Below are 22,545 nucleotides of genomic sequence, written 5' to 3' on the forward strand. Positions count from 1 at the left end.
AAAAATTCTTTAATGTTCTCTATCTTTAACATATTTTCTATTTGGGCTGAAATTATGCTGACAATATAATTTCACCTTAGAACTGTATTTGTCCTGCACAGATTTGATATTCTGCCCACAAATAAACCTGGACAGGTTATAATAAGATCTCAAATGATTAATTACTTTTCTCCTTCTGTCTTTATTCAGGGAAGTGAGATTAGGACGAAATGGTGTAGAAGAAATCAAACGACATCTCTTCTTCAAAAATGACCAGTGGGCTTGGGAAACACTCCGAGATAGTAAGTTATTTTTTTCTTGCATATTTTAGTGAATATTTGAAAGTAGTTGTGATAATTTGTTGGAACTACATTGCTAAATATTTTTGTGTGTCTGATGAAAATCAGAAGCCACAAATGCTATGTGGGAATTGTCCTAACCTATTAATTTGATAATATTGGGAAGATTATATTGTTACTCCTCTTATGTCCCATGCAGGATACCCAGATGAAATATAAATGTAATGGATTTAGACTTACCAGTCATAATTTTACATTTGATCTTTGTTGAATTGCTCTTTATGTTAGGCATTAGTTATCGTATTATGGAGGTGGTCAATAAGTAGTAGATAATGAGATTAAAATATATGTTTTTGTGAGAAGACAAGTTATTCTCTTGTTTTTGTTAAAACCCAAAATATAAGAAGGTTCTATTATTAATTAATGCCAGAATTCAATTTAATTTTATTTATGAGTTTATAGGCTATTTTGATATACTTGATTCCCTCAGGCTTTTGCAACTTGCAATTCAGAAACAAAAATGTATTGTATTTCAAGAAGCTAATTTTCAGTCAGTTTAGAACACTTTCTTATTTTTTTAAAAAAGTTAAAATTAGGCCGGGCGCGGTGGCTCAAGCCTGTAATCCCAGCACTTTGGGAGGCCGAGACGGGCGGATCACGAGGTCAGGAGATTGAGACCATCCTGGCTAACACGGTGAAACTCCGTCTCTACTAAAAATACAAAAAAAAAAAAAACCAAACAAAAAAAACTAGCCGGGTGAGGTGGCGGGCACCTGTAGTCCCAGCTACTAGGGAGGCTGAGGCAGGAGAATGGCGTAAACCCAGGAGGCGGAGCTTGCAGTGAGCTGAGATCCGGCCACTGCACTCGAGTCCCGGCGACAGGGTGAGACTCCGCCTCAAAAAAAAAAAAAAAAGTTAAAATTATAAGATGATTCACAGAAAACTTTCTGCAATATAGCTGAATCAAAATTATCATGGCGTCAAAGGCTGTCATCATCTTTGTGGATTTGGGAGGTAAAGAATTCATCTTTCCCCTGCTGACATCTTAGGATTTTTTTCCCTGTTCATTTATCAGAGAAAAGATAATGTATCTCAGTCCCTAACTTGCTGCCATAAGAATAGCAGTGAACAGTAACAATGGAAACGAACTCAACCTACCTCGTTTTAGAAAGTACACATTAGTTGTCTTAAGGACTGCCTATCTAGTTGAGACAGTGAAGGATAGTACTTTCCAGAGAGAAGGAAATCTTGTTAATTCTGATGAAATAAATCATGTAGGTTTGCTAATATTAGTGAAGCATTCCGGTTATCAAATATTTTAAAAGAACAGTTGTATTGCCTTCAAGTACTATAACACAGTACTTACGTTGTGCTGAGCTATAAAATTGTCTAAGGAGGAGAAAGGGAAAATAAATTCTCTGGAAATTAAGAAATTATGCAAGGAACATCATTGAATGACCAGCTGTTTGAGAAGCTGTAAGAGCAGCTTGACTTTAGGAGAATTTTATTAATGATTATATACTAGGAAATAAGGAACTACTTCCTCTTCAGAATTAAATGTGACATAATTATTATCTTCATGCTGCAAGTGAAATTGTTACATGACAAAGAGATGATCAGGGAGTGAGAAATGGTTACATTGAAACACTTTTTGTGTTTTTATTCAGGTTATCTTCTTAGTAAAGTTTAAGAAGGCTGAAGATGTGCAAATATTATTATAAATCTGAATAAAACTTTGAAGGGGACTGAAGAAAATACAAAATAATCTTTTGTATTGCTTTAAATTCTTTTTCAAAGTTAAGCAATGCATAAATAATTATAGAATAACCACACAATAAATCACCCTCAAAAGTAATAAAGATATTTTTCCTTTTATGTATTGAAAAACTGGTCACTTCAAAGAGGAGGTAATTTAGTCAACAATTATTTCTTGAACACCTGTTATATATTGAACACTGTTCAGTTTCAGGCAGTGGGAAAACAGCAGTGATGAAACTAACAAAAGTTTTCTTTCTCCCTTCTGGAGTTCATAGTCTTATGGAATTAGGGAGTCCAGATCAGTGGCATTTTATTATATTGCTGTACCTCCTTCATAAAACTGCTTAAGATCTGCATTGTCTATGTTGAATCTATGTAGTCAGATTTAGCATACTTAATAGCATTTTGGTAGTTTTTCCTAATTCTAAGAGGTCCTGTTTTGTGGTTATTGGAAAAAACAAAGAAAAATTGAAGTCTGTAGAACTTATTGTTCTTTGCTTCCCTTCCCCTCTTCCTACCCTTTCTTTACTTCCCACCCCTAAAATACCAAGAATTCTTTTATTCTGAACTGACCTCTTTGACCTGCTAAATTTCTAAAAATTATGTAACAGTTATAATTCCTTTTAATTTTTTTTTACTTTCCATTTTCTTTGGCAAAATTGCTTTCTAATACAAATAATAGTGTTTTTTTTGGTATTTTTACCACTTTACATGTCTCCACGTTGCAATGGCAATTAATCTTCACCTTGTGTTCCTTGGTGGTGTGGGAGCAGGACACAAAATAGCTTGATTTTTGGCAGAATTTCCTTGAGCTTCCTGATCTTGTTCACCCTTAATTCAGAGGCACAAAGTATTAAGATTGTAACATTATTTTTTCCACTCATTTGAGATAAAATTGAAGGAGTGACATGAGTAAGATTAAAGATAGGAGAAAGACATAAAAAATGAAAAGACCTAAATTACTTACTACAGGTCATAACTGCAAGCAAACAACAATGTCAAAATTCAGATCTAAGTCTCTTGACTCCAAAGCCTTTGATCTTTGAAATACCATGTACGATTTAAAGATCTTTACCTGTTCAGTATTACATAGATCAAAAATGGAAGGAATCGACGATTGTTGGCAGTTAAATTTTGGGAAAAAGAAAATAACATTTACTACATATTTAGCCTACATTATTAATAATACTGTTAGTATTTAACATAGTATTAACTTCAAATGAAATAATAAATGGCAAAGGATTTTGCAAGTTACCACATATTTAACATGTTATTAATAATGATTAATAATGAATAGGGCCAGGCGGCTCTATTCTACAGTGGTCTACAGTGTTACACAGTATTATACAGTGGCTCATGCTTGTCATCTCAGCACTTTGGGAGGCCAAAGTGGGAGGACCTCTTGAGGCCGGGAGTTTGAGACAGCCTGGGTAATGTTGCGAGACCCTATCTCTACAAAAAAATTTTAAAATTAGCCAGGTGTGATGGCACGCACCTAAGTTTCAACTAGTCGGGAGGCTGAGGTAAGAGAATCACTTGAGCCCAGGAGTTCAAGGCTGCGGTTAGCTTTGATCATGCTACTGCATTCCAGCCTGGGCAACAGAACAATAACTGTTTCTTTAGAAAAATTAATAATACTACATTAAATATGTGGTAACTTACAACACACTTTGCCATATATTATTATCTCATTTGAAATAAGATATTGGTGTTACTTAATCCACCTGTAGCTTGTGGGCAACACACAAGATGCTAACAGTGGTAATACTTCTGCTAGCTCAAAACTCATTGTATACACACATATATATTATTCTAGGTTCTGTGGGTTAATCAAGACCAGTACCCTCTCTGTTTGAATTTTACATTCTTACGGGAGAGATTATCAGTGTGGGCTTTGTGAATAAAGAACTTAAGGCCTACCAAGTTTCGGGGCTCTTTTACTTAGGAGTTTAGACTTTCTGAACATTATAATGGATTTTTAAAATATAAATTATCTCTTTATATTGTGATAAAGTATGCGTAAGATAAAATTCCCCATGTTGGGCATTTTTAACTATACAAGTCATATTGGCATTAAATACATTCACATTGTCTTAAAACATTACCACTGCTGTGTCCAGAACTTTTTCGTCATCCTATACTAAACTCTTTTAGTTAAACAGTAACTTTCCATTTCCCTCTCCCCTCAACTCTCAGTAATCACTATTCTTTCTATCTCTGAATTAGACTACTCAGGGTGTTTCATTTAAATAGATTACTATAATATTTGTCTTTTTGTGACTGGTTTATTTCACCTAGCATAGTGTCTTCAAGATTCATTCATGTCATAGCATGTATCATAATATTCCATTGTGTGGATATACTACATTTTGTTTATCCATTTATCCATTAATAGACACTTAAGATTGCTCTGTGTTTTAGCTATTGTGAATAACAAACAGTAGAGTACAAATGCCTGCTTTCCATATTGTATTATTATTATGTATTATTCCATATTATATTTTATATCCATATTAGTGTTATATATATGGATATTTCTGTAATATCCCTGTTTTCCATTAATTTGGGTATATACCTATAAGTGGAATGGCTAAGTCATATGATAATTAATTAGTTAGTTTTGTGGAGACAGCCTTGCTGTGTTGACCAGGCTAGTCTCAAACTCCAGGGCTCAAGAGATCCTCCTGCGTCAACCTCCCAAAGTGCAGGGAGCCACCATGCTCAGCCGTATGTTTAATGTTTTGAGGAAATGCCATAAAATTCACAATGTTTGCACCATTTCACATTCCCAGCTGCAGTGCACCAGAGTGCTGGGATTGTAGACGTGAGCCATCACATTCAGCCATATGTTTAATTTTTTTGAGGAGACGCCATAATAGTAACCCCGACGTTTGCACCATTTCACATTCGCAACAGCAGTGCACATGGGTCCAGTTTCTCCACATCTCCAACATTTGTTCTTTTCTGTTTTGTTTTGTTTTGTTTAATAGTAGTCATCCTAATGGATGTGAAATGGTATCTTATTGTGGTTTTGATTTGCATTTCTCTAATGACCAGGAATGGTAAACATCTTGTCATGTGCTTATTGGCCATTCCTATATCTTCTCCTGAGAGATTTCTATTCAAGTTCTTTGCCCATTTTAAAATTTGGTGGTTTGTTTTTGTTGTTGTTGAGTTATAGGAGTTCTTTTTAAATTTTGGATATTAATCTCTTATCAGATACATGGTTTGCAGATATTTTCTATTCTCTACACTCTGTTAATAGTGCTTTCAAGCACAAAATTTTTAATTTTGATGAAATCTGGTTTATTTCTTCTTTTGTTGCTTGTATTTTTGGCTTTGTATTTAAGAAATCATTGCCAAATCCAGTGTGTCATGAAATGTCTTACCTACGCTTTCTGTGAATTTCATAGTTTCAGCCAGTATGTTTAAGTCTTTGACCCGTTGTGAATTACTTTTTATATAGTGTATAGTAAGGGTCCACTTTAATATTTTTGTATGTGGATATCCAGTTTTCCCAACACTGTGTATTGAAAGGACTGTCCTTTCCCTGCATTGAAAGTTGTTGGCCCCTGTGTCAATCATTAGGCCATATACATGAGGGTTTATTTGTGGGGTTTTTGTTGTATTCCATTGGTCTGTATATGTTTGTCTTTATGTTGGTATCACACTGTACAATTATGGAAGCTTTGTAGTAAGTTTTGAAATCAGGAAATGTGAGCCTTTCAACTTCGTTCATTTTCAAAATTGTTTTGACTATTTGGGATCTCGTGAGATTTCCTATGAATTTTAGAATAAGTTTTTACATCTTTGCCAGAAAGGACATTGGGATTTCGATGGAGATTGCATTGAATCTTTAATTCATCTTACCATCTTAACAATACTAAGTTTTCGAGTCCATGAACGCAGGATGTCTCCTCATTTATGTAAGCCTTCTTTAATTTCAGCAATGTTTTTAAGTTTTTGGTGCATAAGCCTTACATCTCTTTGGTTAAATTTTTTCCTAGGTGTTTCTTTTTGATGTTTTTTTTTTGAGACGAGTCTCGCTCTGTCGCCCAGGCTGGAGTGCAGTGACTCAATCTAGGTTCACTGCAAGCTCCGCCTCTGGGGTTCATGCCATTCTCCTGCCTCAGCCTCCCGAGTAGCTGGGACTACAGGCACCCACCACCAAACCCAGCTAATTTTTTTACTTTTTTTTTTAGTAGAGACGGGGTTTCATCATGTTAGCCAGAATGGTCTCAATCTCCTGACCTCCTGAACGCCCCCCGCCTCCGCCTCCCAAAGTGTTGGGATTACAGGCGTGAGCCACCACGCCTGGCCTTTGATGTTATTTTAAATGTAATTGTTCCCTTAATTTTCTTTTCATATTGTTTATTGCTAGCATATAGAAGTAGAATTTTTAGGCCGGGTGCGGTGGCTCAAGCCTGTAATCCCAGCACTTTGGGAGGCTGAGATGGACGGAACACGAGGTCAGGAGATCAAGACCATCCTGGCTAACACGGTGAAACCCCATCTCTACTAAAAAATACAAAAAACTAGCTGGGCAAGGTGGCGGGCACCTGTAGTCCCAGCTACTCGGGAGGCTGAGGCAGGAGAATGGCATAAACCCGGGAGGCGGAGCTTGCAGTGAGCTGAGATCCGGCCACTATACTCCAGCCTGGGCAACAGAGCAAGACTCCTTCTCAAAAAAAAAAAAAAAAAGAAAAAAGTAGAACTTTTATTTCTGATCTTGTAACCTGCAATTTTGTTGAATTTGTCTGTTACCTCTAATGTATTATTTTGTAGCTTCTTTAGGATTTTCAATATTAGGATCCTGTCACCTGCGAATAGAGAGAGTTTTACTTCTTCCTTTCCAATTTATATGCCTTTTATTTATCATTCTTGCCTAATTACTCAGACTAGAGCTTCCAGTAAAGTGTTGAATAGCAGTGGTAAAAGTAGGCACCTTGTCTGTTTCTGGTCATAAGGAGGAAGCTTTTAGTCTTTCACCACTGAGTATAATGTTAACTGGGATTTTCATTAATGTCCTTTATCATATTGAGGAAGTTCCTTTCTATTCCTTGTTGGCCAAGTGTTTTCAATCATGAAAGGGTGTTATGTTTGTCAAATGCTTTTTGTATGACAACTGAAATTATCATATGGGTTTTTTTTCCTTCATTTTGTTTCATTTTTTTAATAGAGTCAAGGTCTTGCTCTGTTGCCCAGGCTGGAATGCGGTGCCATGATCTTAGCTCACTGTATTGTTGAACTCTCAGACTCAAGGGATCCTCCTGCCTCAGCCTCCCGAGTAGCTAGGAACACAGTCATGTGTCACCACACCTGGCTAATTTTCTTTTTATTTTCTGTAGAGATGGTGTCTTGCTATGTTGCCCAGACTGGTTTCAAACTCCTGGTCTCAAGCCACCCTCCCTTGGCCTTCCAAAGTGCTGGGGTTATAGGCATGAGCCACTATGGCCCTATTATGATTCTTTATTTCTTTTAAAATAAATTTTGGCAGTCTGTGTTTTCCAGGAATGTCTCTATTTCATCTAAGTTATCTAATTTGTCACTGTAGGCCGGGCGTAGTGGCTAACCCCTGTAATCCCAACAATTTGGGAGGCCGAGGTAGGTGGATCACTTGAGGCCAGGAGTTTGAGATCAGCCTGGCCAACATGGCAAAACCTGATCTCTACAAAAAATACAAAAAAAAAAAAAAAAAAAAGAACCAGCCAGGCATGGTGGTGCACTCCTGTAGTCCCAGCTACTCCAGAGACTGAGGCAGAGAATCACTTGAACCCAGGAAGCACAGATTACAGTGAGTTGAGGTTACACCACTACACTCCAGCCTGAGTGACAGAGCAAGACTCTGTCTCCAAAAAAAAAGAAAAAAAAAAGTCACTGTACGATTATGCATTGTATTTTCTTTTTACTTCTATGTGGTTGGTAGTTATGCCCCTACTTTCATTTTTTATTTTAGTTGTTTGTGTCTTCTGGGTTTTTTTTTTCCCCTCTTAGTTCAGTAGAAGAATTGTCAATTTTGCTGATCTTTATAAAGAACCGATTTTTAGTTTTGTTAATTTGCATTATTGATTTTCTATTCTCAGTTTTATTTCTATGCACTCCAATCTGTATTCTTTCTTTCCTTTTGCTAGCTCTTGGTTTAATTTGCTTTTCTTTTTATAGTTCCTTGTAGTGTCAAGTTGGGTTATTGGCTTGAGATCATTGGTTTTTAGTATAATAGACATTTATAGGTAAAATTTCCACCGGAGCACTGCTTTCATTGACTCCCATACATTTTGGTATGTTGTTTTCATTTTCATTTGTCTCAAAGTATTTAGTCTTCCCATTTTCATTTGTTCCTAAGTATTTAGTCTTCCTGTGATTATTTCTTTCAGTCACTGGTGATTTAAGAGTGTTTTGTTTAATTTCCATGTATTTGTGAAACTTTCAGTTTTCTTCCTATTACTGACTTCTTGGTTCATTCTCTTGTGGTTAAAGAAGATACTTTGTATGATTTCAGTGTTTTAAAACTTTTTAAGACTTGTTTTTTGGTCCAACTTATAATCTGTCTTGGAAAATGTTCCATATACACTTGAGAAAAATGTGTATTCTGCTGTTGTTGAGTGTTCTGTACACGCCTGTTACGTCTAGTTGGTTTGTGAAGTTGTTAATATCTTCTATTTTCTTATTAATCTTCTATTTATATGTTCTATCCATTGTTGAAAGTAGGTTATTGAAGACACGAACTTGTGTTAAGCCATTTTTGCATTGCTATAAAGGAATATCTGAGACTGGTAATTTATAAAGAAAAGAGTTTTAATTGGTTCATGGTTCTGCAGGCTGTACAAGCATGTTGCTGGCATCTGCTCAGCTTCTGGAGAGGCCTCAGGGAGCTTTTACTCATTGCAGAAGTCAAAATGAGAACAGGCCCCATCACATGGTAAGAGCCAGGAGCAAGAAAGAGGGTGAGGGGGACGATGACACGCACGTTTTTAAACAACCAGATCTGGCAATAACTCGTTCACTGTCTTGAGGACACCACCAAGGGGATGGTGCTGAACCATTCTTGAAAAATCCACTTCTGTGATCCAGTCACATCCCACCAGCCCCCGCCCCCCAACATTGGGGATTACTTTTCAGCATGACATTTGTGGGGACAAGCTATAAAACTGTCAGACTATTATTTTAGAACGGTTTGTTTCCTGCATTCATGTCTATTTTTGCTTCTTACATTTTGGGGCTGTGTTAGATGCATACATTTTTATAGTCATTATATTTTCTTAATGGATTGAGCCTTTTATCAATTAATATGCAGTGTCCTTTTTTGCCTCTTTTGACAGTTTTTTATTTAAAGTCTGTTTTGTCTCATGTTAATGTAGCCACTTCAGCTCCCTTTTGCATGGAATATCTTTTTTCCTCCATTACTTTTAACCTATGGATGCAGGTCAAGTAACCTTTTAACCTATGTCTGTGGATCTTAGGCAAGTCTCTATAGACGGATACAGTTGAATCTTTTTTTATTGCATTCTACCCATCTCAGCCTTTTGATTGGTGAGTTTAATCCATTTAAATGTAAAGTGAATACTGATAAGAAAAGACTTCTGTCATCTTCCTGTTTTCTATGTCATATATTTCCTTTTTATTCCTCAGATAATACATTATTGCTTTCTGTTGTGTTTAGTTTTTTACCCTAGTATGCTATTTTGATTCCTTCTTTTCCTTTTCTGTATATTTTTTAGTCATTTTCTTATTAATTAACATGGAGTTACACTTAACATTCTAAATTGATAACAATCTAGGTTGAATTGATACCACTTTACTTTGAGTAGCTTTCAAAAACTTGCTTCTATTTACATTTATCTAAATAGTTACCTTTACTGATACTCCTTTTTCTTCTTCATGTGGCTTTGAGTTAAGACAGTTTGATTATGGCATGTGATTATGATATGTCTTCATGTGGAGTTTTTGGAGTTTTTCATAGTTGGCATTCAGCTTCTTGGATGTGTAGAGTTATATATTTTACCAGATTTGGAAAGGTTTGGCCATTATTTCTTCAAATAGTCTTTTTGCCCCTTTCTCTCCTTCTGGAATTCCCATAATCTGTGTGTTGGTCTGGTTTGATGCCACAGTTTCCTTAGTCTCTGTTCACTTTTTCATTCTTTTTCTTTCTGTTCCTCACACTTGATAATTTCATTTGTCCTATCTTCAAGTTCACTGATTTTTTTCCTCTGCCTATTCAGATCTGCTGTTGAAGCTTTCTAGAGAAATTTTAACTTCAGCTATTGTACTTCTCAGTGCTAGACTTTCTATTTGGTTTTATTTTCGATCTCTTTCATGATATTTTTTCTTTGTTAAGACATCATCTTCCGGGTACTTTGTCTATAGTGTTCGTTTGTTTTTTGAACACATTTAAGAGAGTTTAAGATTTTGTTGAATAAATCTAATGTCTTGGTTTCCTCAGTGGTGGTTTCTATCATTTTCTATATTCCCTGTGAATGGCCTATACTTTCTTGCTTCTTTACATGCTTTGTAATTTTTTGTTGTAAACTGGACATTGTTTTAAAGCAGCTGTATCCTTCTAAGAGGGACATTTTGGATATTACAGTGTTGTAACTCTGGAAATCAGATTCTTCCTCTTTTACCCAGGGCTTGCTGTTGTTGCTTGTTGTGGGCTGTGATAGTGACTTTTCCAAACTATTTTTGCATTGTCATGTGTATTCACTGAAATCTCCATTTCATTATCTCAGCCAGTGACAGAGATTTCCTTAAATGCCAAATTTTTGTATTCTCTTTCTTCATTAAACACTCCCTGCTTGTTACTAGTTTTTTATTAGGTTCCAGAGTTCTCAGAAAGTTGCTCTGGTAGTTTTTGTCAACTCAGCGTTTGCTTCAGTGGAGGTATGATTTCTTTGTGTTCCCTACTTTGCCATTTTTGACAACATCTGCTGGATTCTTTTTTATGGAACATGGTTTCTACATTAACAGTTATTTAATGAAGGCAGATTTTTAAACAAATATATACTGATGTTTATTCTGTAAAGTTATCTTTATTCTTATTAGTTCTGAAGTGATTATATGGCATTATATAAAGCCTAAGTAAGCATCTTAATTTAGAAGCAGAAATAATTACTTTTATAACTCTTCCAATATTTTCCCCACTTGTGTCTCAGAACTTAAACAGGTGAGAATTTGTCATTTTAGAACTACTGTGAAATAGTGTCATTTATAAAAAGAGTAGATCCATCAGAAACAGCAAGAGAAAATGCAGCACACTTATTCTGCTTCTCTCTTTCTGATATAATTTTAAAGCAGGTTTTCTGAGCCTTAGCAGTTGACAAATAATTCTTTTTGTGGGGATTATCTTAAACTTAAGGATGTTTAGTGGCATCCCATGACTGTACTCATTAGGTGCCAGTAACACCTTTTTTCCATTAATGAGAACCAGAATATGTACCCAGACATTGCTGAATGCCCTCCAGCAGGCAAAAGTGTCTCTGATTGAGATCACTTTTAACATAAAATTTATGCCAAGACCATAATTAACTTTTGTATTTCCCAAGGGCGGCAACTGTTTGTGTTTTCCCCTCATTTTACAAATATTAGAAAGCTAGCCTTGTCTAATCAGTTCTGTTGGCCATTCAGGAAAGTGGAATGGTGGAAAAGCTCTAATCTCACTCTCTTATTACTATTAGTACTACGGCTTCATTCGGGTAAATGTGTTGTTTTGTTTCCTAAATATTAATTTACTGTGTCTCAGATGACACAACAATAAGTATTTCTTGCCTGAAATACCCAGATGATTGAAAAGAAAACTGATTCCTTTTCCCTAAAAGAACATGAGGTTGTTGTACCTAAAATAATTTTTTAGTATTTTGATGATCATGATTCAGGGATGTTTTATTATACTACAGTATCTTTAAGCTAAAAAATAAATTTTCTTAAACTTTTATTTTCTTAGAATTTATTTTTAGATGTACCTCTTGTAACATTCAAGTCCCAGAAGTAGATGTTAGTAGTATTAGTTTTATATAGTATTTTCTCCTATGTTATGAATATTTAAACGTTGTCACATATGGTTTTATATTATTAAGTATATGTAAGACTTGGTCCATATCAAATTTATAATTCTTGAAGATGTCATGTCCGTTTTTTGTATTACTGCCCTTTTTTGTTAACAATGATATCATAAATACCTCACTGCATTAGTCTTAATCACTTGATTCTAGAGGTAGCTAGTCTGAAAATACAATTCCAAATCCGTTGCTCCTGTGGCTTAATCTTATGGAGATATTGGGGTGGGAGAGAGGAGTATTGATCATCTGGATTCTGAGTGAGTAAAAATATTTCAGTACCAAATTATTATGTCCAGGAAGCTAAGAAGTAACCTTAATTTCTGGTTTACTATAAAGCAGATTAACCAAAAAATACTATATTTAAAGATAAACAATTTTTTCGAGTACAGTTTGTTATGCTTTAGTTTCTGAAAAGTTTTTTCTGTAGTCCTGAATGCTTTTGTGTATTTATAGGTACATTCTAAAACAAACCTTAATAATGCTTCATTTGTAATAGTCAAGTTAAACCCAAGGTATAGATAATTATAGGTGACTTTGAAGATAATTGTTTCATAGAATTTCATAATGATCAATTATCAGTTGATTTTTAATCCTGGCAAAGCTTAGTATAATAGGATTCAAGCCAGGTAGAATTTGTGGTTTGCAAACTTTTATAAGAGAGAAACCATCAGTAGTTGGTATGGAATCTGCTTCACTTTACTTGTATTTTAAGTTTGAAATGGGCAACTAATTTTGTTTCTGTTTTTAGCTGTAGCACCAGTTGTACCTGATTTAAGTAGTGACATTGATACTAGTAATTTTGATGACTTGGAAGAAGATAAAGGAGAGGAAGAAACATTCCCTATTCCTAAAGCTTTTGTTGGCAATCAACTACCTTTTGTAGGATTTACATATTATAGCAATCGTAGGTAAGTATGCTAAACAGTGATTGTAGGAGTAAATGCCGATTTTGTTCTAAGAAATATCTAAAAATCATTTTTAAAGTAGATTTAATGGTATATAAAGATATACCTTATGCAATTTTTCATTGATGTGTGATATCTCCAGTATTTCATATTTAATTTGTCTTGGACTCATCCATGTTTAGGACACTGTTTTTCAAAATATTTTTGCTAAATGATATACTATATATCCTCAAGTTACAACAATTAATAGGTCAAAAGATGCTATAAATACTGGTATTTTGATCTGTAGACTTATGGTTTATAATACATTTTGAAACAACATGTAGACTTTTTTTTTTTTTTTTTTTTTTTTTGGAGATGGAGTCTTGCTCTGTCACCCAAGCTGGAGTGCAGTGGCACAATCTTGGCTCACTGCAGCCTCCACCTCCTGGGTCCAAGCAATTCTCCTGCCTCAGCCTCCCGAGTAGCTGGGATTACAGGTGCTCACCACCACACCCAGCTAATTTTTGTATTTTTAGTAGAGATGGGGTTTCACCATGTTGGCCAGGCTGGTCTTGAACTCCTGACCTCATGATCTGCCCGCCTTGGCCTCCCAAAGTACTGCCATTACAGACATGACCCACCGTGCCTGGCCAGTATGTAGACTTTTCTTTTCTTTTCTTTTTTTTATTATTATTGTTATACTTTAAGTTCTAGGGTACATGTGCATAACGTGCAGGTTTGTTACATATGTATACTTGTGCCATGTTGGTATGCTGCACCCATCAACTCGTCAGCACCCATCAACTTGTCATTTACATCAGGTATAACTCCCAATGCAATCCCTCCCCCTCCCCCCACATGTAGACTTTTCTAGCATTGTCATCACCATATTGATGCTATCAATTTTTAGCTCTTCAAAAATTAAGTAATTCCTCCCCAAACCCATTTAATTTACCATGTGTTATAACATGTAGTATTACCTCCACTGTGACCTTGGACAAATAACTTTGGCCTTTTATGCCTCCATTTCCTCAAAAATAGGGATGATGATAATAACAATAATACTACTTGCCTACTTACCTCACAGGATTGTTGTAAGGTGCCAAGACCAGCGGTACTAGAGGAGTTAAAGACACACACCCACAAATATAGAGGTGTGAAGTGGGGAACCTGGGGTCTCACAGCCTTCAGAGCTGACAGCCCGGAACAGAGATTTACCCACATATTTATTAACAGCAAACCAGTCATTAGCATTGTTTCTATAGATACTAAGTTAACTAAAAGTATCTTTTATGGGAAACAAGGGATGGGTGGAATTAAATGAATAGGTTGGGCTAGTTAACTGCAACGGGAACACACCCTTAAGACACAGTTCTCTCATGCTAATCGTTTGTGGCTTAAGAATGCCTTTAAGAGGTTTTCCGCCCTGGGCGGGCCAGGTGTTCCTTGCCCTCATTCCTGTAAACCCACAACCTTCCAGCTTGGGTGTTAGGGCCATTAAGAACATGGTATAGTGCTGCAGAGATTTTGTTTATGGCCAGTTTTTGGGGGGCTTGTTCCCAACAGTAAGGTTTAAGTAAATTAAAACACAGTACAGCACTTAGAAGAGTGCTTTGTATGGTGTAAGCACTCAGTGTAACTATTATTATCATTGGTATGAGTTCATGTTAGCTTTACTCTAATGTACTTGAGATTTAAGTTAAACATTTAACATTATTTTAGTGTGCTGGGCATTTGTTCATTCCACAGATATCTTTGATAACTTATTATTTGTCAGGTATATACTAAGCACCAAATTGCATGGAGAAGGATGAATAAGATACAGTACCTTCTCTTGAGAGGCTCACATTTGGTGAGAAAGGGCTAAATTGTACAATGTAGGTTGGTAAGAATGACATAGTAGAAATCTCAGTCAGGCACGGTGGCTTACGCCTGTAATCTCAGCAGTTTGGGAGGCCAAGGTGGGCGGGTCACTTGAGGCCAAGAGTTTATGACTAACCTGGCCAACGTGGTGAAACCCTGTCTCTACTAAAAATACAAAAATTAGCCAGGCGTGGTGGCACATGCCGGTAATCCCAGCTACTTGGGAGACTGAGTCAGGAGAATTGCTTGAACCTGGAGGACGGAGGTTGCAGTGAGCCAAGATCATGCCACTGCACTCCAGCCTGGGCAATGGAATGAGACTGTCTCAAAAAAAAAAAAAAAAAAAAAAGGAAGGAAGGAAGTGAAGGAAGGAGAAGTCTAAACAAAGTGCTATACCAATATAATGCATTGAACTATATGATAACACTTACTGGGTGGGTTAAATCTGCTTTTAATTACCTCAAAAATAAGTACTTCTAAATTATACTCCTTTGGAATGGTATCAGATAACAGATTTGCTTGGAGTAAATTATTACATGTGAGGTCTTTATAACTAATCTTATTTTAAAGTGAAGAGTCTTGTCATTTTAGTATTAGAGCCATTCGGGTTAAGCTGAGAAATCAGAAAGACAATTTAGTCTGGCTTTTTGAAACTTCTTCAGTAATTCACTGTAAGATAGTACTTAATACTTTTTGTTGCATCATCAGTGAGATAGCTGGCACTTACCTTTTTTTCCTCCCTAACACTCCATAAGTATAATATTTTAACTATTTTCAATTAACATACATATACAGAAGAGCTTCAGGGTGATTTTTGCTGAAGCATTCTTTTTTTTTTGAGACAGAGTTTTGCTCTTGTTGCCCAGGTTGGAGTGCAATGATGCAATCTTGGCTCACTGCAACCTCCGTTTCCTGGGGTTCAAGCCATTCTCCTGCCTTGGCCTCCCAAGTAGCTGGGATTACAGGCATGCGCCACCACGCCCAGCTAATTTTGTGTTTTTAGTAGAGACAGGGTTTCTCCACGTTGGTCAGGCTGGTCTCGAACTCCTGACTTCAGGTGATCTGCCTGCCTTGGCCTCCCAAAGTGCTGGGATTACAGGTGTGACCCACCATGCCCAGCCTGCTGGAGCATTCTTTAACTTTTTGTATTCTTATCAATTATTCTTTGACTTGGTTTCTGAAACACTTAAGTTGTTGATAATAAACAACCTCCAATGTTTTTGTATTTTCTGTAGTAGAGTCCAGCAGTTAATAACTTTAAGTTTCTCTGTATAATGGTAACCTTGAGTTACATAAACATTTATTCTACTCTTTGTCCTACATTATCATGCACTTGGTTATGTTCTCTAGTTTTTCTTTGAATTCATGTTTTATGGCCCAAACTAATTTTTAAGTTTCTTAAAAGTAGAAATTATACTGCTTTTTTTTTTTTTTTTGTGAGATGGAGTCTCGCTATCTTCCAGGCTGAAGTGCAGTGGCGTGATCTCAGCTAACTGCAAGCTCCACCTCCTGGGTTGACGCCATTCTCCTGCCTCAGCCTCCTGAGTAGCTGGGACTACAGGCATCTGCCACCACGCCCAGCTAATTTTTTTTTTTTTGTAGTTTCGGTAGAGACGGGGTTTCACCGTGTTAGCCAGGATGGTCTCGATCTCCTGGCCTTGTGATCTGCCCGCCTTGGCCTCCCAAAGTGCTGGGATTACAGGTGTGAGCCACCGCCCCCAGCCATATATACTGTGTTCTTAACTGTCATAGCCCATTGACAAATATATGTAGTATTTTTTCTCTTAATAAGAAAGAACGAACAATATATATATATATATTTTTTTGAAACAGAGTCTCGCTCTGTTGTCGAGGCTGGAGTGCGGTGGTGTGATCTTGGCTCACTGCAATCTCCGCCTCCTGAGTTCACGTGATTCTTGTGCCTCAGCCTCTGAGTAGCTGGGATTTCAGATGCATACCACCACGCCTGGCTAATCTTTGTATTTTTATTAGAGATGGGATTTCACCATGTTGGCCAGTTTGGCTGGCCTCAAACCCCTGGCCTCAAGTGATCCACCCACCTTGGCCTCCCAAAGTAATCCCATCAAGTTACATGTGTGAGCCACTGCACCTGGCCCTGGCAAAAATATTGATTAGCCTTACTGTAATATGTAAGCATAATTTAGAATATACAGATATGAAATAGAAAACCTCTGAAATTCTTATCCCTGAAATCCAAATATACTTTTAATACCAAGGGCAGAAATAATTGTTGCTTAATTACAGCAGAATTAAACATGATTTTTAAAATAGCCTTAAGCTATATTCCTAATATAGTAACTCCTATTTCTTAAAAAGTTACCTAAATGACCAGATTCTGTGTAAAAGCATCAATATAATATGCAAACGTACCTTGATAGAAAATGACAGAAGTTGGAAGAATTAATGTATACAAGTGATGTCCTTAAATTTCCCTTGCTGCATTCAAGCTTTTATTACTAATTTTGCAAAAGACTAAAATGTCAGTCTCAGTTACATAACTTGTTAAGTTTAGAAAATATCTTAGAGACGAAACAGTCTCATCTAATTTAGATTTCACTGGCATTGCTATATGCCTTATTTATATTACGTAAGCAGAATCTCACATTGAATTTGTGAGATGCTTAATAATCGATGGAATTAAATTGCACTACATCCAGAATTTGTCAATTGTTATATGGGACTTTTCCTCTATAAAACTGCTACATAGCCCCTATTATTGTCTTAAAGTTGTCTGAATCTCCACTGGATCTGAATAATTTTTCAAGGAAAACCTAGGAAGTGGCATATTTCTAGCTGTTTCTTTTATAGTGCCATTATACTGTGTATTTTTATTGATTCTTAATGGATTCTGTCATTCACTGATTTTTAAAATTTACTTTAATTGTTCTTTTGGAACATTATTAATATCTGGTGTGTTAACAGATGCCTCCAATAGCTATGAAGTATACGATAACTATTTGATGTCCTTTTGCGAGAGCTCTACTGGTTAATTGGGATGCTGACTGTAGTGGTGGTGATGGTAGAAGTAGTGATTATAGTAGTTGTAGCCATAGTAATTGTAGCATGGTGGTGGTAGTAGCAACACTAGCGGCACTAGTACCTTACCAGAAAGCCTAATCTGAACTAACTTGAGACTTTGTTTTTTATTTATCTTACTTGGTATGAATATTCTTATGTTTTGCTACAAGAATATTAAGTCATATGTTTACAGGCTGCTACTATTTTTAGACCTAACTGGGTGTTTTCTTTAATATATGTATCATTTCTGAATTATGTTTATAAAAATTATGAACCTATACTTAATTTTTAAAAACAAAGCTACTGTAACACTGAACATAAAATAGGCATGTAGTATTTATTATTGGTTGTTACGGGATATTAAAGAGGTTTTTGTTTTGTTTTCTTTTAAAACTTTTTTTTCCTTCAGATACTTATCTTCAGCAAATCCTAATGATAACAGAACTAGCTCCAATGCAGATAAAAGCTTGGTAGGTATTTTCTTAATATTAAGAAAATTGTTTTTAAAATTGTTTTGTGGGTAATATATTTGTGTGTATGATAGTAAATTTATGTATTGTTTGTGAAGCTGTGGTTAGCTGAACTTAGATTTTTATGACACTTTTATCTCCCGTCTCCTTTTCGGTCTGATTTTTTGCTCAAACATCAAATGAAATAATATATTTGGAGGCAGTTAGTAAACTAAATTGTTACACAGATTGACAGAGGTCATCTTTTTTAATCTTTGGAATCGGGAACTATGATATATCAATGTGTCATTAAGGGTCTTGATAGGCAAACAGATTACATGTTCAAAAGATTTAAACGAGAGTTTTGTGTGTATGGTAAATATACAGAATATGAAATTTACCATTTTAATAATTTTTAAGTGTGCAGTTCAGTGGCATTAAGCACCTTCACATGGTTGTGCAGCCATCACTGCCATCCATCTCAAGAACCTTTTCATCATCCCAAACTAAAAATCTATGCCAATTAAACAATAACTCCTAATTTCACCCTCCCCCCAGGTCCTGGTAACCACTATTCTACATTCTAGGCACCTTATATGAATGGAATCATACAATATTTATCCATATGTGACTGACTTATTTCATGTAGCATACTGTCTTCAAGGTTCATCTATATTGTAGTATGTATTCAGATTTCCTTCGTGTTTAAGGTTGAGTAATATTCCAATGCGTACATATATATACACACACACACTCACACACATACATATATATATACACACGCACACCATATTTTGTGCATTTATTAAGTGAATTGTTTAATGAAGGGATGATTAACAAGCTGTGAACATCAGTAGAGGGAAACAATAAAGCGTACTAAAGCACCCATGTATGAACAAGAGTGGGAAGCCATTGCCCTATACTGAAGGAGCCAAGAGAGAAAACCTTAGTGTAGCTCAGAGAAAGCCTGACATCATAGAAGAGGAATATAAAACATAGAACATTGCAAGAACCACAGTGAAGCACAAAGGGTGTAGGGAGAATGAATATTTCTTTTTTTTACCTTCAGATTTCTGCTGGTGTCTCCTGTGGGTTGAAACCAACCTTAAAGTCATAGGGCTACAGAGTAATACAGGCAATGCACTCTAGATTTTAAGGCAAAGAAGAGCAGAGGATGAAATTTCAACGTTAGAAGCGAATGGGGGAAATGGAGAATAACCAGTATAGTCAGCATCATCTTAATTTGTCCACTGAGAAGTAAATTACTCTCAAAAATAAATTTTAGTTGAGTTCTTTATGTTGTTTATATAGCTCATGTTCTGAGACAGAGGTAAAACAAAATCTTACTTGCTTACATTTCAGAAGGTCCTTTTGGGTTAACAGGAATTTTCTGAAAAATATCCAGAGTAATTATCTGTCCCTTCCTAGAGCGTTCTTTGAACTTTTTGTCTACTATAGCCTACATTTTTTGAGGGGGCACAGAGACATTGCAAGCCTACATATTTTTAACAGGAGAGGAAGAGGTAGCAGCCATTTTTAAAAAGCTGATAATGATTCTTTTCTTTCTCCTTGATATATTGACTTTCAAATATAAGAGAATGTGGTGAAAAGGGAAAATGAGAAAAAGGTGAAGGAACTACATAAATACCCATTTGCTGTTAAGTTCATCTTTTAAATTTTAATCTCAGTAGAGCTGTTTGGCAAGTTATGTATTGCTAACAAGGGCTCAAAAATCTTTGACCTAGGTAATAATAAGGAGTTGCTGTAAGTCAGCTCTCACTGTATTACTTGACTGTAGAGTTAGAAGTACCTTTGGCCTTCAAAAATATTCAAAGGATTCATGTTTTCTTTGGGCGGATTTTGTTCAGTGGTGATTACCATAAGTTTGTCAGTGGTTGCTACCTTTATCTTTTGCTCTAATAATATCAAGGGGGAAATACTAATTATTTTAACCTAGAACTAAGTACAAAATCAACTAATTTAATTTTCCTTGAAAACCTTTTAGCAGAGATGCTAATGAACAACTTTGCAATCGCCAAATACAATGGATGATTTTCAGCCCGTGTCTTATTTTTCTTCTTTGCTGTATTTGACACTGACTACTTCCTCCTTCTTTGGAACTTCACACTTTTCTAACTCTTTTATGTTCCTATTGTTTCCCTCTTTTTTACCTCCCATATTTTTGAATTTTATTTATTTCTCAGTCCCCTTTTCAGGATCTTCCTCCTTTGCTTACTTTCGATTATTAAACATTTCCCAAAGTTCTGATCTTGGCTCTCTGCTCTTTCTCTGTAGGTAATCTCATTCATGTCCAGCTTGCTCTTCTGAGCTCCAGCCCTGAATCTTTCTCTCTCTTCTGTATACTTCTCAGGCATATCAAACTAGGCCAGAGCTAAACTCATTGTTTTCCTGTCCCCATTCCCTCCCTAGCAGTGTGTTGACTGTCTCTCATAATGGTATATCTGTTCTAACTTCCAATTGATTTGGTCATACGTTATGCTTTCTAATTGATACCTTTATCCATTACTTCCTCATCATTCCTATAGACTCTGCCTTTTATCAGATCCATATTCTCTTATCTGAACTGTTTTGATAGCTTTTTAACTGGTTGCTCTTCTTAGAACTTCACTGCCCTCTAAGCTTGTCATTCACCTTATTATTGTAGTGATGTTTCTGAGGTGCCAGCATTATGTCATTTCTCATTTAAAATGTTTATGGGTTAAAGTCCCTAACTCCAATTTGTGCATGCAAGCATCATTGCCTTCTTAGACTTAAAGTGAGTTGTTTTTCCTGTTACATTCTGTGCTCTGCTACAGTGCTTGATTTCTTTCCGTTTCCCAAATGTATCGTATTTTCTTCTGCCTTTCTACATTTGGGCTCATTGTTCATTCTAGCTAAAATGCCTTCCTTGTACCACCTGCTTTGCTTTATCAGATTATCAGTTCCTCTTACCTTTTTAGGCCTCAACTTAAGGATTATATATTCTTGGCAGAGTTAGAAGTGACCTTTTCTGTCCTTCGGAACACTCTGTAGATAATTTTATTATTGTTTACCAAAGTCTGTTGTAATATTTTGTGTATATTTATTTGAGACATTGTAGGTTCTTTTTTCTCTTCCAATTTAACTTTGCCTCACTATGTAACTATTTGCTTCATGAGAACAGGAACCAAATCTTTTTAATTTTTGTATTTCTAATGGCCTAACAGTAGATGTTAAGAAAATGCTTGTTAAATTGATAATAAAAAAATTGAGATAGAAAAGAGGTAAGATTAAACTAAATTATTTTCTAAAAAGGTTTAAAATATTAACATAGACTTGATATTTTAAATGTCTAAATATTCTTAGTAGAATGAATTTTTGTTTTTGTTTTAAATTAAAGCAGGAAAGTTTGCAGAAAACAATCTATAAGCTGGAAGAACAGCTGCATAATGAAATGCAGTTAAAAGATGAAATGGAGCAGAAGTGCAGGTGAGAATATACTTGAAGTTTTTCATATTAAAAGTTTTACATACCAAATACTTATTTGAAAGCTTATACCCTGCAAACATCTGAAAGTAGATAGAAAATGAGGATGTAAAGATTACTACTGATAATGCATTCATGATATGTCTCGGCTAGAATTGAGAAGTTGTATTTATGTTGGCTTAGGTATAGATGTATTTTCCTCAGAATATTTAAAGTACATTTGTTCCTGGCAGTCTGTATTCTTTTTTTTTTTTTTTTCTGAGACAGAGTCTCACTCTGTTGCCCAGGCTGGAGTGCAGTGATGTGATCTCAGCTCACTGCAAGCTCCACCTCCCGGGTTCACGCCATTCTCCTGCCTCAGCTTCTCCAGTAGCTGGGACTACAGGCACTTGCCACAATGCCCGGCTAATTTTTTTTTTTTTTTTTTTTTTTTTTTTTGTATTTTTAGTAGAGACGGGATTTCACTGTGTTAGCCAGGATCTCCTGACCTTGTGATCTGCCTGCCTCGTCTTCCCAAAGTGCTGGGATTACAGGTGTGAGCCACCGCGCCCGGCCAACAGTCTGTATTCTTAAAAAACTATAATGCTAATTCATTTAGTTGCCTGACTTACTGCTTTTTTCTCGTTACATAATTAGCTAACTAAAAAGGCAAATTAGGCTGGGCATGGCGGATCACTTGAGGGCATGAGTTCAAGACCAGCCAGGCCAGCATGAGAACTGCATCTCTACTGAAAATACAGACAATTAGCTGGGC

General features: G+C 36.0%; 1 protein-coding gene across 2 annotated transcripts in view; it reads left to right on the forward strand.

Annotated features, from left to right (window-relative positions):
* ROCK1 (Rho associated coiled-coil containing protein kinase 1) overlaps positions 1-22,545 on the forward strand; it is a 155,792-nt gene that overhangs the window by 63,823 nt on the left and 69,424 nt on the right. The window contains exons 9-12 of one of the 2 annotated variants that reach the window (XM_033178174.1): positions 190-281; positions 12,837-12,996; positions 18,287-18,347; positions 21,706-21,794. In XM_033178174.1, the coding sequence (XP_033034065.1) occupies positions 190-281; positions 12,837-12,996; positions 18,287-18,347; positions 21,706-21,794 (402 nt within the window). The remainder of the gene's footprint in view (positions 1-189; positions 282-12,836; positions 12,997-18,286; positions 18,348-21,705; positions 21,795-22,545) is intronic. The other variant, XM_033178175.1, reaches the window with a different exon arrangement.

The sequence above is a fragment of the Trachypithecus francoisi genome, unplaced genomic scaffold (genome assembly GCF_009764315.1).
Source record: "Trachypithecus francoisi isolate TF-2019V2 unplaced genomic scaffold, Tfra_2.0 Lachesis_group19, whole genome shotgun sequence".
NCBI classification, from domain to species: Eukaryota; Metazoa; Chordata; class Mammalia; order Primates; family Cercopithecidae; genus Trachypithecus; species Trachypithecus francoisi.